This window comes from Coregonus clupeaformis, chromosome 1 (genome assembly GCF_020615455.1).
Source record: "Coregonus clupeaformis isolate EN_2021a chromosome 1, ASM2061545v1, whole genome shotgun sequence".
Lineage (NCBI taxonomy): Eukaryota > Metazoa > Chordata > Actinopteri > Salmoniformes > Salmonidae > Coregonus > Coregonus clupeaformis.
This window is the reverse complement of record NC_059192.1, coordinates 10,043,218-10,059,612: the sequence shown is the minus strand read 5'-3', so window position 1 is coordinate 10,059,612 and position 16,395 is coordinate 10,043,218. Positions and strand designations below refer to the sequence as shown.

Sequence of the window (16,395 nt, the reverse complement as noted above, 5' to 3'; positions counted from 1 at the left end):
CACCCTGATACAACAGACAACAGCACCACTGCCAGGAAGTTATGCGGGGAAATCCTCAATCCTCTGATTAAACAGTCTGTAAAGTCTGTAAAGACTCAGTAACTGACGGAGATGAAATGAAGAGCTTCACTTTGCTTCCATCGCCATAATCTTTGTTCCTCTACCAATCCCTACTTAGACACAGCAGCAGAACAACCAATTGCCCTCTCTGTCACTGTCTCATACAACCTAACACACCCTAACACACCCTAACACACTCTAACACACCCTAACACACTCTAACACACCCTAACACACCCTAACACATCCTAACACACCCTAACACATCCTAACACACCCTAACACATCCTAACACATCCTAACACACCCTAACACACCCTAACACACCCTAACACACCCTAACATACCCTAACACACCCTAACACACCCTAACACACCCTAACAAATCCTAACACACCTTAACACATCCTAACACACCTTAACACATCCTAACACACCCTAACACACCCTATCACATCCTAACACACCCTAACACACCCTAACACATCCTAACACACCCTAACACACCCTAACACATCCTAACACACCCTAACACATCCTAACACACCCTAACACACCCTAACACATCCTAACACACCCTAACACATCCTAACACATCCTAACACATCCTAACACACCCTAACACATCCTAACACACCCTAACAGACCCTAACACATCCTAACACATCCTAACACACCCTAACACACCCTAACACACCCTAACACACCCTAACAAACCCTAACACACCCTAACCCTGGGCAGGACAACAGTTACATCAAAGTCTTAAGGAGGGATCAGTCAAGTGGTCAACTGTTTGGGCATACTTCAAAAACGAAGCTTCAAAGGGTATATTTGAAGAAGATGTAGAGTGTAGAGTAAATCCACTTTCCAAAGATCAGCTGTCTCTAACCCCGGTGCCAACAATGAAAGTACCAACGTAATGCTATCTCCCTGAGACCCTTCTGAAGTACTGCCGTCCTGGACCTTTAAACACCTTTAGTTTTTATGGGCCAACAGTATTGACTCTCCTTTGTGGAGTGTCCATGTGCATGTGTGGTTCTGTGTGCACGTGATTACACATACACGTACGTGCAATCCATATGTATACATGCACGCCCACGCCATTCCTTCACCTGAAAGATGGCGATCCAGGCGTAGCAGATGTTATCAAAGTTGATGGCCCCTTTGAAGGGGTTGACGTGTCCTCCAGAGCAGTTACTATAGTACTGGTTCCAGTTGACACAGGTGGTGTTGTCCGTGCTGTTGTAGGAGTTCATGTCCACCTGGCACTGGATACCTCCCTCCTCATACAGGGTGGGCACAGAGGAACACAGACGCATGCCATTCTCCCTGGGCATGGAGCAGATGAAGGGGCTCTCGTCGTCGTTCTCCGTGTGGTAGTAGTTGCCTAGTTCGACGGATAGAGGGCTGCAGGAGAGAGGGAACAGTGGATAATAGCTAGGTTAGCGTAGCAGGTGTTATGGTCGTTGTAGCATCAACCATCTAGATGATAGGGTTTTCATCACTGTTCCCTACACTGTTGTGCACATTTGTCCCTCGTCTGTGTGTGTGTGTCCCGTGTGTGTGTCCTGTGTGTGTGTATGTGTGTGTGTGTGTGTGTGTGTGTGTATTTCGCTGCATTAGCGACACAAGTGTCTTAAAGTGGCCAAATCCTCCCTCTAGTCCTGCTGGTATATATGTTTTTGCTAACACACACATTTATTTATTTATTTAAACTATTTAAGCTATTTCACACTTTATGATGGCATTATGCAACAGCTTCCACTGGCGAGTCAGTCTGTGTTGGAGGGGGTTTAATCAGAGGAATAAAATACATGGAGCTATATACAGGGAGTACCAGCACCAGATCAATGTGGAGTTATATACAGGGAGTACCAGTACCAGATCAATGTGGAGCTATATACAGGGAGTACCAGTACCAGATCAATGTGGAGGTAGATATGTACATAAAGGCAGGGTAAAGTGACTAGGCATCAGGATAGATTATAATAAGGTATTTGAGGTAGATATGTACATAAAGGCAGGGTAAAGTGACTAGGCATCAGGATAGATTATAATAAGGTATTTGAGGTAGATATGTACATAAAGGCAGGGTAAAGTGACTAGGCATCAGGATAGATTATAATAAGGTATTTGAGGTAGATATGTACATAAAGGCAGGGTAAAGTGACTAGGCATCAGGATAGATTATAATAATAAAAATAAAGAACAGAGTAGCAGCAGTATATGATGATTGTGTGTGTGTGCGTGTGTTTGTGCACGTGTGTGTGTGTGTGTGTGGGGGGGGGGTGAGAATGACAGCGTAGTGTGTGTGAGTGTGTGTGCATGTAGTGTGTATATACACTGAGTGTAGAAAACATTAGAAACACCTTCCTAATATTGAGTTGCACCCCCTTTTGCCCTCAGAACAGCCTCAATTCGTCGGGGCATGGACTGTACAAGGTGTCAAAAGCGTTCCACAGGGATGCTGGCTCATGTTGACTCCAATGCTTCCCACGGTTGTGTCAAGTTGGCTGGATGTCCTTTGGGTGGTGGACCATTCTTGACACACATGGGAAATTGTTGAGCATGAAAAACCCAGCATAGTTGCAGTTCTTGACACAAACCATTGCGCCTGGCACCTACTACCATACCCTGTTCAAAGGCACTTCAATCTTGCCCATTCACCCTCTGAATGGCACACATACACAATCCGTGTCAATTGTCTCAAGGCTTAAAAATCCTTCTTTAACCTGTCTTCTCCCCTTCATCTACACTGATTGAAGTGGATTTAACAAGTGACATCAATAAGGGATCATAGCTTTCACCTGGATTCACCTGGTCAGTCTACGTCATGGAAAGAGCAGGTGTTCCTAGTGTTCTGTACTATCAGTGTATAGTCTTGTGAGTGTTCATAGAGTCAGCGCCAGATAGGGTCAATGCAGATTGTTCGGGTAACTATTTAATTAACTATTTAGCAGTCTTATGACTATTTAGCAGTCATATGACTATTTAGCAGTCTTATGACTATTTAACAGTCTTATACCTTGGTGGCAGAAGCTGTCTTGGAGCCTGTTGGTCCGAAAGCCGATGCTCTGGTATCGTTGGACCCTATCCTACCGTCTAATCCCCCAAACTCTATTCCTCACCCCTAGTCTGAACACTCTGATGGAGAAGTGGACCAACACACGCACACACACACACACACACACACACACACACACACACACACACACACACACACACACACACACACACACACACACACACACACACACACACACACACACACACACACACACACACAAACACACACACACACACACACACACACACACACACACACACACACACTCATAGTGTTACTCACAGTGAGAAGTTATGGGGCAGGAAGCAGCGGTTCCTCAGTAGCCCCGCCCACAGCTGCACGCCCACGATGCCGAAGATGAAGAAGACGAAGAAACAGAGTAGCAGGACGTTCCCCAGCATGGGCAGGGTGTCCAGGAGGAGGGTCACCAGGATACGCATACCTAACACACACACACACACACACACACACACACACACACACACACACACACACACACACATACGTTGTTTTAATACCTTGTCAGACATATACGTATACACATATCAAATGTGTGTCCGGTATCATACACAAACCCACACACACCCATACACACACACAGTCTTCATCTTTATATAAAAGTGGAGGGAAATGAAATGGTTCAACTGCAGTACACCACCAGTCCACACAGTATGTTGTAGTAGTAGTAATGCAGTATGGTAGTCCTGTCTCTGTGTAGCAGAGTGTCAGTGTGCAGGCCTGGGGAGGACATGTTAATAACTGCAGTAAAACACCACTACTCTACACCATCCCCAAAAGCTTACCCCAGGGAGCTCTGGACAGTGTTCAACTAACTTTCTGACAAGCACACATTTTCCTGCCCACACACTCCCCGGGGCCTATCTCTGTTTGACTCCTCACTCCCCACCTTCCTCTTTCTCATTTACTCTCCTTCCTATCTCTCTCTCTCCCCCTCTCTCTTTTCTTCTCACTCTCTTTCTCTCTCTCTCTGCCTCTCTCTCTTCTTCTTCACTCCCTCCCTCCCTCCCTCCCTCCCTAGGATATCCTCTTTATCTAGGCTCATAGCAGGAACAGGTGACTCAGGCTTCAGTAATGAGAATCATTTTCCGATCAGTATTTCTCTGGGTAATTGGAGGAGACGGGTTAATCCCTGTTGGAACGCTGCCGTTAAAAGCCGGTGGAATCCCGTCTGCTCACTGACAACCACCGCCATGGGGAGAACCAGCAAGAAATTAGTTGATTTTGGAAAGAAAGAGAGACAGTAAGGGAGGGAGGAAGAGAACAAGGGAGAGAGAGAGAAAGTGGGTGAAGGAGAAAGAGGGAGGGTGGGGAGTGGGAGAGACAGAGAGACGGGGGGGGGGGGAGTGAGATCTGAGTAGACATTAGAAGCGAGGGATGGATGGTATTATCAGAGGACAGAGAACAGAAGTGAGCCACAACGAGAAGCAGGTCTGGGTAGATCCAGCTGTATTGTGACTCTTTACCCAGACTCACTGTCATCAGCTTGGGAGAAAATACATAGAGCACAATTCCAATTCTAACACAGTAGGTATCTGAGATGTTGATACACAAGCTACCAAGTTATACAATACCCCTGTATATTCCACAAGGAAATATTCTACAGGAAGATATTCTACAGGGAGGTATTCCACAGAGAGATATTCTACAGGGAGGTATTCCACAGATAGATATCATACAGAGAGATATTCTACAGGGAGGTATTCCACAAGGATATATTCCACAGGGAGATATTCCACAGGTAGATATTCCACAGGGAGATATTCTATAGGGAGATATTCCACAAGGATACATTCCAAAAGGAGATATTCTACAAGGAGATATTCTACAGGGACATATTCCACAATGAGCTATTCTACAGGTAGATATTCCACAGGGAGATATTCTACAGAGAGATATTCCACAGGGAGATATTCTACAGAGAGATATTCCACAAGGAGATATTCCACAGGGAGATATTCCACAGGGAGATATTCTACAGAGAGATATTCCACAAGGAGATATTCCACAGGGAGATATTCCACAGGGAGATATTCCACAGGGAGATATTCCACAGGGAGATATTCTACAGGGAGATATTCCACAAGTATATATTCTACAGGGAGAAATTCCACAAGGAGATATTCTACAGGGAGTAAAGAAATGCAGACTCATAGATTAAATGGAAAAGGAAAAGCAACATACAAAGGCTCAAAACCTTTTAGATCAGCATGCCTCTGGTTGCCAGGGAAATCGTCCATTGACATCAACAATGCATGACTAGGTAAAGTTAAGATTTGGCCCGAAGTCATGAAATAGAATATATCAACACATAATCTGCTAGATAGCATATGTACAGGTAACTTCCAAAATAAAGGAAACACTTGAGGAAATGAGGGATACAAAGTATAGTAAAAGCAGGTGGTTCAACACAGATGTGGTTCCTGAGTTAATTAAGCAATTAAAATCCCATAATGCTTAAGGTCATGAATAAAAATGCCCAGTTGCCCATTATTTTGCTACCATGGATAGAAGAAGAGATCTCAGTGACTTTGAAAGAAGGGTCTCAAAGGAGCATATGGGGGTTTAAAGTGTGTGTGTGTCTGTGTGAGGTGTGTGTGTGTGTGTGTGTGTGTGTGTGTGTGTGTCACTCAATTGAACACTAATGGGAAATTCTGGAGCGGCGCCTGAGACAGCGCTTTCCTACACCAAATGATGGAATTTCTTGTGGAAGAATGGTATTACATCACTCCAATAGAGTTCCAGATACTAGAATCTATGCCAAGGCGCATTGAAGCTGTTCTGGCTCGTGGTGGCCCAACGCCCTATTAAGACGCTTTATGTTGGTGTTTTCCTTTATTTTGGCAGTTACCTTCAAACTTCTACGGCTGAGTTAATCGAGTTAACGTATTGTAATTTTAATGTACTCATTATTTTATCACGATTAATCACATTGTATGAAAGCATTCAAAATACACTAACAACACATAATCAATACAGCTAAAAACAATGGTGCTTTTCAATTTTAGTGATTTAGCTTACAGTTACTTTGTAAAAAAAATCAAGATGGCAATATTCTTTGTAATGCTTTTTGTATAAAACATCTTAAATTACAGCTGAATTTTTGCAAATTCTGAATAAGATTAACTCGATTAAATGTGTTAATTGTTTGACAGCCCTAATAGACATTGTTCTAGTTTATACTGTCACGTTCGTTGAAGGACGGGTCAGACCAAGGCGCAGCGTGATATGCATACATGTTTATTTGAACCGAATAAACAACGACAAAACAACAAACTAAACGAAACGTGAAGTCCAAGGTACACAAACAACATACCTCACACGGAACAAGATCCCACAACTACACAGTGCCAATAGGCTGCCTAAGTATGATCCCCAATCAGAGACAACGAGCGACAGCTGCCTCTGATTGGGAACCACACCGGCCAATATAGAAATACACATACTAGAATATAACCACAGAAAATACAACATAGAAAATCACACCCTGACTCAACAAATAAGAGTCCCCAGAGTCAGGGCGTGACATATATACTATATATACTAAAGTATGTGGACACCCGTTCCAATTACTGGATTCGGCTATTTCAGCCACACCCTTTGCTGACAGGTGTATAAAATCGAGCACACAGCCATGCAATCTCCATATACAAACATTGGCAGTAGAATGGCCTTACTGAAGAGCTCAGTGACTTTCAACGTGGCACCATCATAGGATGCCAACTTTCCAAAAAGTCAGTTTGTCAAATTTCTGCTCTGCTAGAGCTGCCCCGGTCAACTGTAAGTGCTATTACTGTGAATTGGAAACTTCTAGAAGCAACAACGGCTCAGCCGCGAAGTGGTAGGCAACACAAGCTCACAGAATGGGACCGCCGAGTGCTGAAGCACGTAAAAATCATCTGTCCTCGGTTGCAGCACTCACTACCGAGTTCCAAACTGCCTCCAGAAGCAACGTCAGCACAAGAACTGTTCGTCGGGAGCTTCATGAAATGGGTTTCCATTGCCGAGCAGCCGCTCACAAGTCTAAGATCACCATGAGCAATGTCAAGCATCGGCTGGAGTGGTGTAAAAGCTCGCCGCCATTGGACTCTGGAGCAGTGGAAATGCGTTCTCTGGAGTGATGAATCACGCTTCACCATCTCGCAGTGAGACGGACCATTCTGGGTTTGGATACCTGCCCCAATGCATACTGCCAACTATAAAGTTTGGTGGAGGTGGAAAAATGGTCTGGGGCTGTTTTTCATGGTTCGGCCTAGGCCCCTTAGTTCCAGTGAAGGGAAATCTTAACAATACAGCATACAATGACATTCTAGACGATTCTGTGCTTCCAACTTTGTGGCAACAGTTTGGAGAAGGCCCTTTCCTGTTTCAGCATGACAATGCCGCCGTGCACAAAGCGAGGTCCATACAGAAATGGTTTGTTGAGATCGGTGTGGAAGAACTTGACTGGCCTGCACAGAGCCCTGACCTCAACCCCATCGAACACCTTTGGGATGAATTGGAACACAGACTGTGAGCCAGGCCTAATTGCCCAACCTCACTAATGCTCTTGTGGCTGAATGGAAGCAAGTCCCCGCAGCAATGTTCCAACGTCTAGTGGAAAGCCTTCCCAGAAGAGTTAGTTAGGCTGTTATAGCAGCAAAGGGGGGACCAAATCCATATTAATGCCCATGATTTTGGAATGAGAATGTCGACGAGCAGGTGTCCACATACTGTTGGTCATGTAGTGTAGATGAGAGTAATGTCCTCTTTCTGGAGAAGGTGCTGCTGCTTTCATAGGCCACTGCATACTGACAGTCACTCCTCAGAGACACTCTCTACCCTCTCATTCATTTCTTAATTCACTCTCTCTCTCTCTCTCTCTCTCTCTCTCTCTCTCTCTCTCTCTCTCTCTCTCTCTCTCTCTCTCTCTCTCTCTCTCTCTCTCTCTCTCTCTCTCTCTTCAATTCAATTGAAAGGGCTTTATTGGCATGGTCAATATATGTTTACATTGCCAAAGCATGTGGAATAGACAATAAACAATCTCTTTCTCTCTCACACTATGAGTGAATGAGATGTTCGACCAGCAGGTGTCAACACACTACACAGTATTATTATATTTAGTATAATTTTTCTGTGTTTTTTCCTCCACTTTTTCCTCCCCAGTTTCGATCTCATCGCTGCAACTCCCCAACGGAGAGAGAGAGAGGGAGAGGTGAAGGTGGAGTCATGCGATTCCTCCGAAACATGACCCGCCAAATCGCGCTCCTTAACACCCGCCCGCTTAACCCCGAAGCCAGCCGCACCAATGTGTCGGAAGAAAAACACTGTTCAACTGATGACTGGGGTCCGCCTGCAGGCGCCAGACCCGCCACAAGGAATCGCTAGAGCGCCATGAGCCAAGTAAAGCCCCCCCGGCCAAAACGACGCTGGGCCAATTGTGCGCCGCCATATGGGACTCCCGATCACGGGCGGTTGTGACACAGCCTGGAATCGAACCCAGGTCGATCCCAGGCTGTGTCGACCCGGGAGGCCCCATACTTAGTTTTTTGTGTTAGAGCATTATCTTCTTCAGATAATCACCATGATAACTCTCCAGGAAACAGCATTCAGGATTCAGCTTGTTGGTGGAGTAGTGTTCACTCCCTGATGATGACCGCTTTCTGCAAACAACAGCACTTTCTCTCTCTCTCCATCTCTTTCTCTCTCAGTTTCTCCTTCTCTCTCTCTCTCTCTCTCTGGTCATTAACGAGTAAAACAGCAATTCAATGCAATGCAGCACACACACACATGCACACAAACACACACACACACACACAATCACATTAACGAGTCAACTCCAAATCAGTGCAGGGATCTTATACAAGTTAGATGTCCATCCAGGTCCCAAGAAGGTCTAGAATTGCCTTCAAAACCAGCCACTAGGGGCAACGGTGAGCGCTATTACCTTGAAGTAGGCTGCCGGCTTGCTAGGGCTTTGTGGATGGGGATGGAGGATGGGCGAAAAAGCCAAGCTCTGGCGCCCAGGGTTGCGTTTTCAATCCCAGTGCTAGGCAATTTAGTTTTTCTGTTATTAGCCTTTCCCAAATTTTTACCAAACTTGAATCCTAAAAGAGCAATTCTGCCAGTCTTTATTCTAATAGTCTTTAGTCAAGTGGGCTAAATCTTAAAGGGCAATTCCACCACTTTCCAACCTCCTATTCATCATTTCTAGCACCAAACCAGTGTCTACATGTGAAAACAGTGAGTCTCTATGATCTGCGGTTAAAAAGATCAGGTCCTAAAAATAAATGCTTCTCTGTGACATCACATAGTTATAAGCAGTGCAATGAGTTTCTAGCCCAAGGGACGGTATTTTCTTGCTCCCCACGTCACACGAATCTCATAGTGTTTTGATGATGTCATCAGGTATAACGTTTTTGGAATTAACCAGTTGGCCAAACATGTTTTCCTTCGTAGATTGTTCTCCATCTTCTTTTTAAAACGGGAGCCATTTTTTTTTTCAGGACTCTCTTCAGCTCTCTCTCGCCCCTCTGCAGCAGACATATGGAAATATGTTTCTAAACATCGTAACGCAATACATACACAATCGTGAGAATCGCAATACATATCGTATAGGCATCTAAGTATCGTGATAATATCGCATCGTGAGGTCCCTACTAAGCATAGAGGCTCACTTCAATAAATTATGCAAGACATGGGCTCAGTCCCAACAGTGTTAACTCACTTCCTTTTCCTTGAAAGTGAATGGCCTTATGGGAAACTGTGCCCTAGCTTCCGGCATTCTGCATTCTTGCATTCGGCAAAAAATGTCTGCTATGGCCAAATGAGTTTCTCTGCTGTGTTGTTATGCTAATGCCATAGCTTGTTGATGAGCCAACATGGGTCATAGGGGATACCCAGGTTATTAAATCGATGCATGAAACCACTTTTTTTTTTTTTAGCTGGAAAAGCTGGAAATTGTGTAATGACAAATTGAACGAGATGGCATTTATCTTGCAAAAAATGTTTTCCTTTGAGGCATCTCTGTTTCCCTTCCCTTTCTCACACACACACAAACAAACACCCGACACACACACACACACACACACACACACACACACACACACACACACACACACACACACACACACACACACACACACACACACACACACACACACACACACACACGTACACACACACACTCTCCTCTCTCCACAACCTAAACATATTCCATCTGATTGACATTTCATATTGTATAATAACCATCTCAGTCCTCCTCTGTCTTTGTGTGTCCTCCAGGTCCGCGCTGAGCGGCCATACCGTTTCAACATGGCTGCCAGGTAACTGACTGTGACGGGAGCCCATCTGCTTACAGACACATCAAATCTGTGTCTCTCCTGTCCTCTCGGCTGAGGCCAGCTCTTGCACTGGCAGCAGCTTGTGTCTACTGAACTCTACGCTCCATGGGGTTTTAGAGGAGGGAGTTGGAACACAATGCTAACTAGCCCTTGACAAAGGATCTAAGCCCAATTTGCAGGCTAGTGTTGTTTTGATGAGGGACTGAATAGGAGGGCTAACATGGGTCTACAGCAGAACTAGCAGTTATTAACATACATAAACTGAATCTCTTTAAGGAAAAATAGTCTATTGCTTTGTAGAGTCTGAACACCGTATGCGATTGTTACATGAGTATAAAACATTATCAGGCCTACTTTAATTGAGAGAATGATTTGACCCAAGGAAGATCACTGACAAGGGGATGCATCCAGGTGCATCCGGGTGGTAATCTGCATCCAGCAGATTACCACCCGCCTCACCAATGTCACCACCACATTCCATGTCCTCCCTTGAGTGGCTGTAGCACAGTATCCTGCCTGACTCCAGATATTATCCCAGCTAACCAAGAACATCCCCAGCACATTATTACACAACGTCTACTCTGAAGGTTCTAATTATGTTACGACCCAACATCACCATCGTAACGTTCCGTAAACATTTAAAATAATCATCCTACTTCATGATGTGATACTTGTCCAGCAAAAGATGACTTGTTCATTCTGTATTGTATTCCAGAGACGCAAAAGCCCCTGTGATAGCTTGTGTCCTCTGGTTCCTCCGAGCTGTCTTCAGACTTCAGACTTCAGACTCCGTCACACAATAGAAGCATCCGGAAGCCAAAAGGTGACTATACCCTCTCTAAAGCTCCTACGACCTACACTATCGCCACTACCTCCTTATATGGGCACACACAGGAAGTACCCACTCTAAAACCCCACTGACCTCCAATCTCCTCAGTTACGACTTATACGGGCACAGGAAATAATAGCAGCTAGGACATCCCCAGAACGGATGTAATTATGTTAATCTAAGGCTGAGTAAACAACAAACAGGAAGGAACAACAAGGAGAGGAGGGAAGTGATGTGCAGTTCGCGCGAACACGTCGTTCTAGTCGCTCTGGATAAGAGTGTCTGCTAAATGACTCAAATGTACATGTAAATGACTCTTTTAACTGACTCGAGAGTCATGATTAATTTTTCTGATTGACTCGTTCATTTTAGATGTTTGTTTGACCTGCTAGTGCTGGCTGCAATGAGTCCTACAGCAGGACCAATACACGCTCCTCCGGCTCAGCGGCTCCAGAGACGTGCTCCGACCACCAACTGTCTGTCATATGATATAGATCATGATCATAGAGAGCAAAAATACATGTTTAGAACTGATAATTGATCGCATGGTGCAAGAATGACTGCAATTAATTGACTATTCAATGTAATGATGGACACAGCCTCTCTGCTCAGCAACTCGAGAACAAATCATTTGGGGTGCTGCCTGGATGCTGTATTTGGTGAACGATATTGTGCTTATCACCCTCGCGGCAGTCCGCCAAGAGTCGTTCACAATCTAGTCCGGTTCCGGCCACAACTAGACCTCATTTCAAATGTATCATGAAATAATCGTATTTGTATGACCAGCAATCAACAAATGTACAGTACATAGTTTAAAACATATCTTATATATTTATATTTATATCTTTACAAGTCTAAGTCGCAGATGACAGTTCCAATAACCACCCGTAGGGGTGAACGAGAGGCGTTTAGAATCATGACTCTTTCGAGTTTTCAGTTCATCGTTTGCCGCTAGTGGGTCCTGCGTGCTCTGGGCATTACTGACTCAAGTGAACAAAATTAGTTTAAAGATTCGTTCTTTTGACTGAACGAGTCGAAAATATCAGTGTCTGTAAAAAGAGCCGAAGTTCCCATCACTAGAATAGAGGAGAGGAAGGTCAATGCTCTGGTGGAGTAGTAAACAGTGTGAAGCCCAACTCAGTTCGAACATGAGGCCTAAGAAGGCATGAAGTACACGATGAAAGGCTACATCTTGCTAATGCCAAGTCGATAACAATGTGAGAGAGTGGGGGGTTAGGGGTGTGTGTGTGTGTGTGCTGTGTAAGTGTTCACATGCCCTGCGTGAGTGTGTGTGTGTAAACGCATCGTGTGCGCTGGTGTGTGGGTGTGTGTGGGTGTGTGTGTGTGTGTGTGTGTGTGTGTGTGTGTGTGTGTGTGTGTGTGTGTGTGTGTGTGGGAATGTGTGTGGGTGTGTGTGAGCAAGCATGTGGCTTATGCCAATTCGATAACGCTGTGGGGAAAGGTCATAGCTTAACAATGATAGTGATGTCGCTGATAGGCCTATTCCAGAGCAGAGCAGAGCTCATTACAAAGACTAGGATAGGAGCACTGAAGTCCTGGAGCCCTGGAGCACTGGAGCACTGGAGCCCTGGAGCACTGGAGCCCTGGAGCACTGGAGCCCTGAGCACAGGAGCACTGGAGCCCTGGAGCACTGGAACCCTGGAGCACCGGATCACTGGAGCCCTGAGGCATAGGAGCACTGGAGCCCTGGAGCACTGGAGCACTGGAGCACTGGAGCACGGGAGCACTAGAGCCCTGGAGCACTTGAGCACTGGAGCACTGGAGCCCTGGAGCACTGGAGCACTGGACTGTATGTCTGTGATAATCACTTATTGACTCACATTCTTAAGTTGCAGCATGCCTATCAATCATGATACTCTCGGTTGGATGGTAATTGGTTAAAATGTTATTTATTTTCCATAGCTTGTTTATGGTTGTGTTCTTCATAATATATCCTTCCTTCCTTCCTTCCTTCCTTCCTTCCTTCCTTCCTTCCTTCCTTCCTTCCTTCCTTCCTTCCTTCCTTCCTTCCTTCCTTCCTTCCTTCCTTCCTTCCTTCCTTCCTTCCTTCCTTCCTTCCTTCCATCTCCACTCCTTCCTCCCTCCCCTTTCGATCACTCTCTCCCTTTCATTCTCACTCACTCCAATTACCACCAGAATTCCAGCTAAATTGACCTTTCAATCGCGCACGCACGCACGCACGCACACAAACACACACACACACACACACACACACACACACACACACACACACACACACACACACACACACACACACACACACACACACACACACACACACAGACACACACAGACGCACACACAGACACTTCATCTGTTACTTGACACTAATGAACCTCTAGCCGACCTCAACACCTGTAGGAGTGAGATAATGACAATGACTCACTCACAAATTAAAAGTCATGGGGGACATTGTTAGGAGTGTGTGTGTGTGTGTGTGTGTCTGTATGTACATGCGTCCTCAGGTACCACTGCAGCCAATGACAGCTCTCTAACTACACCCTGGTGTGAGTACAGGACATGAGCGTAACAGCCAATCAGAAGGCAGTGTGGGAGCCTTCATTGGTGTCAGCGGTGGGCTCTCGTCTAAGGGTGAGGGAAGGTATCTTTCATCTCTCTAACTGGCCTGCCATGTCCCACCATCATTCAAACTACAGTAAGTAGACTTGAGGAGAGGGAGAGTATTCATTAGACCTGGGAGCAGAGTGTGGGTCTGGGGTGTGTGTGTGTGTGTGTGTGTATGTGTGTGTGTGTGTGTGTGTGTGTGTGTGTGTGCAGTCCAGACCAAAAAATCTAGATGTAATTGACAGAATTAACAATATTGGACATCTGACAAGACATGATGGAGCAAACATTATGGTGAGGGAAGGCTGACCTAGGCGCAGACAGACTTGAGTGAAGGAAGAGTATTGTAGTAGAGAACTGTACAATGCGTTTCAAAAAGATTTCTGCCAAAAATACCATATTAAAAAGGGGTTAATTCATCAATATTCCAATATCATTTCAGTTTTGAAAACAACTCAGCTAGTTAACCCTGTGGACATCATCTCCCTGGAGGATGTATTTATTCTGAGCATCTGAACCCTTCACCACCTAATTAGACTGCAGAGGGATTGGAGAGGGGAGGGTGTGAGGACTGCAGAAGGACTGGAGAGGGGAGGGTGTGAGGACTGCAGAAGGACTGGAGAGGGGAGGGTGTGAGGACTGCAGAGAGACTGGAGAGGGGAGGGTGTCAGGACTGCAGAGAGACTGGAGAGGGGAGGGTGTGAGGACTGCAGAGAGACTGGAGAGGGGAGGGTGTCAGGACTGCAGAGAGACTGGAGAGGGGAGGGTGTGAGGACTGCAGAGGGATTGGAGAGGGGAAGATGTGAGGACTGCAGAGAGACTGGAGAGGGGAGGGTGTCAGGACTGCAGAGAGACTGGAGAGGGGAGGGTGTGAGGACTGCAGAGAGACTGGAGAGGGGAGGGTGTGAGGACTGCAGAGAGACTGGAGAGGGGAGGGTGTGAGGACTGCAGAGAGACTGGAGAGGGGAGGGTGTGAGGACTGCAGAGAGACTGGAGAGGGGAGGGTGTCAGGACTGCAGAGAGACTGGAGAGGGGAGGGTGTGAAGACAGATAGCGCACCCCCAAATCAACGGTTCACATCCATCCTCACGGTGGCATTTTCACAGCAGGGAGAGGGACAGGGAAAATCATCATCAATGACCATTAGGACTGTGATTAGAGGGATGGACTACCTAATGAGACAGAGAGCGAGAGAGAGAGAGAGAGAGAGAGAGAGAGAGAGAGAGAGAGAGAGAGAGAGAGAGAGAGAGAGAGAGAGAGAGAGAGAGAGAGAGAGAGAGAGAGAGAGAGAGAGAGAGAGAGAGAGAGAGAGAGAGAGAGAGAGAGAGATTTGATTGACATAAGTACGACATTGCAGAGGGCCCTTGACACAAATGTAGCATGAGAGTCACATGTACCACCCACCCACCTGGGCGCGAGCACACAAACACACACACACACACACACACACAGACACACCCTTCCTCAATCTTAAAGGGTGTCTCTCTGAGCAGCATAGGTAATGGGTTGAGCGAGAGGGACAGGGAGTGGAGAGTAGAATGGGCTGCATACACCAACACAGTGACACTAATGTGTTTATTAGAGTATTCAATTCAATCTGGACTCATTAAAGACTGATGGGGAGCATGGTGGAGAAAGAGAGATGTAGGGAGGGAGGGAGAGAGAGGGGGGTGGGGGGGGGCACGCCCCCATCCACATCTACGGGACCGCAGTGGAGAAGGTGAAAAGCTTCAGATTCCTTGGCGTACACATCACTGACCATCAGACATGGTCCACCCACACAGACAGTGTGGTGAAGAAGGCGCAACAGCGCCTCTTCAATCTTAGGAGACTGAAAAAATTTGGCTTGGCCCCTAAGACCCTCAAAAACATTTACAGATGCACAATTGAAAGCATCCTGTCGGACTGTATCACTGCCTGGTACGGCAACTGCTCCGCCCGCAACCGCAGGGCTCTCCAGAGGGTGGTGCGGTCTGCCCAACGCATCACCGGGGGCACACTGCCTGCCCTCCAGGACACCTACAGCACCCGATGTCACAGGAAGGGCAAAAAGATCATAAAGGACATCAACCACCCGAGCCATGGCCTGTTCACCCCGCTATCATCCAGAAGGTGAGGTCAGTACAGGTGCATCACAGCTGGGACCAGAGACTGAAAAACTGGTTCTATCTCAAGGCCATCAGACTGTTAAATAGCCATCACTAGCCGGCCTCCACCCAGAACCTTGCCCTGAACTTAGTCACTGTCACTAGCCGGCTACCACCCAGTTACTCAACCCTGCACCTTAGAGGATGCTGCCTTATGTACATAGACTTGGAATCACTGGTCACTTTAATAATGGAACACTGGTCACTTTAATGATGTTTACATGCTGTTTTACTCATTTCATATGTATATACTGTATTCTACTGTATTCTAGTCAATGCCACTCCAACATTGCTTGTCCTAATATTGATATATTTCTTAATTCCATTAATTTACTTTTAGATTTGTGTGTATTGTTGTGAGTTGT

General features: G+C 46.0%; 1 protein-coding gene across 1 annotated transcript in view; it reads right to left on the bottom strand.

Annotated features, from left to right (window-relative positions):
* LOC121583774 (voltage-dependent T-type calcium channel subunit alpha-1G-like) overlaps positions 1-16,395 on the bottom strand; it is a 206,764-nt gene that overhangs the window by 148,993 nt on the left and 41,376 nt on the right. Inside the window, exons 4-5 of the mRNA XM_045226451.1 lie at positions 3,411-3,570; positions 1,174-1,468 (exon numbers count right to left, since the gene is read on the bottom strand). Of these exons, the coding sequence (XP_045082386.1) occupies positions 1,174-1,468; positions 3,411-3,570 (455 nt within the window). The remainder of the gene's footprint in view (positions 1-1,173; positions 1,469-3,410; positions 3,571-16,395) is intronic.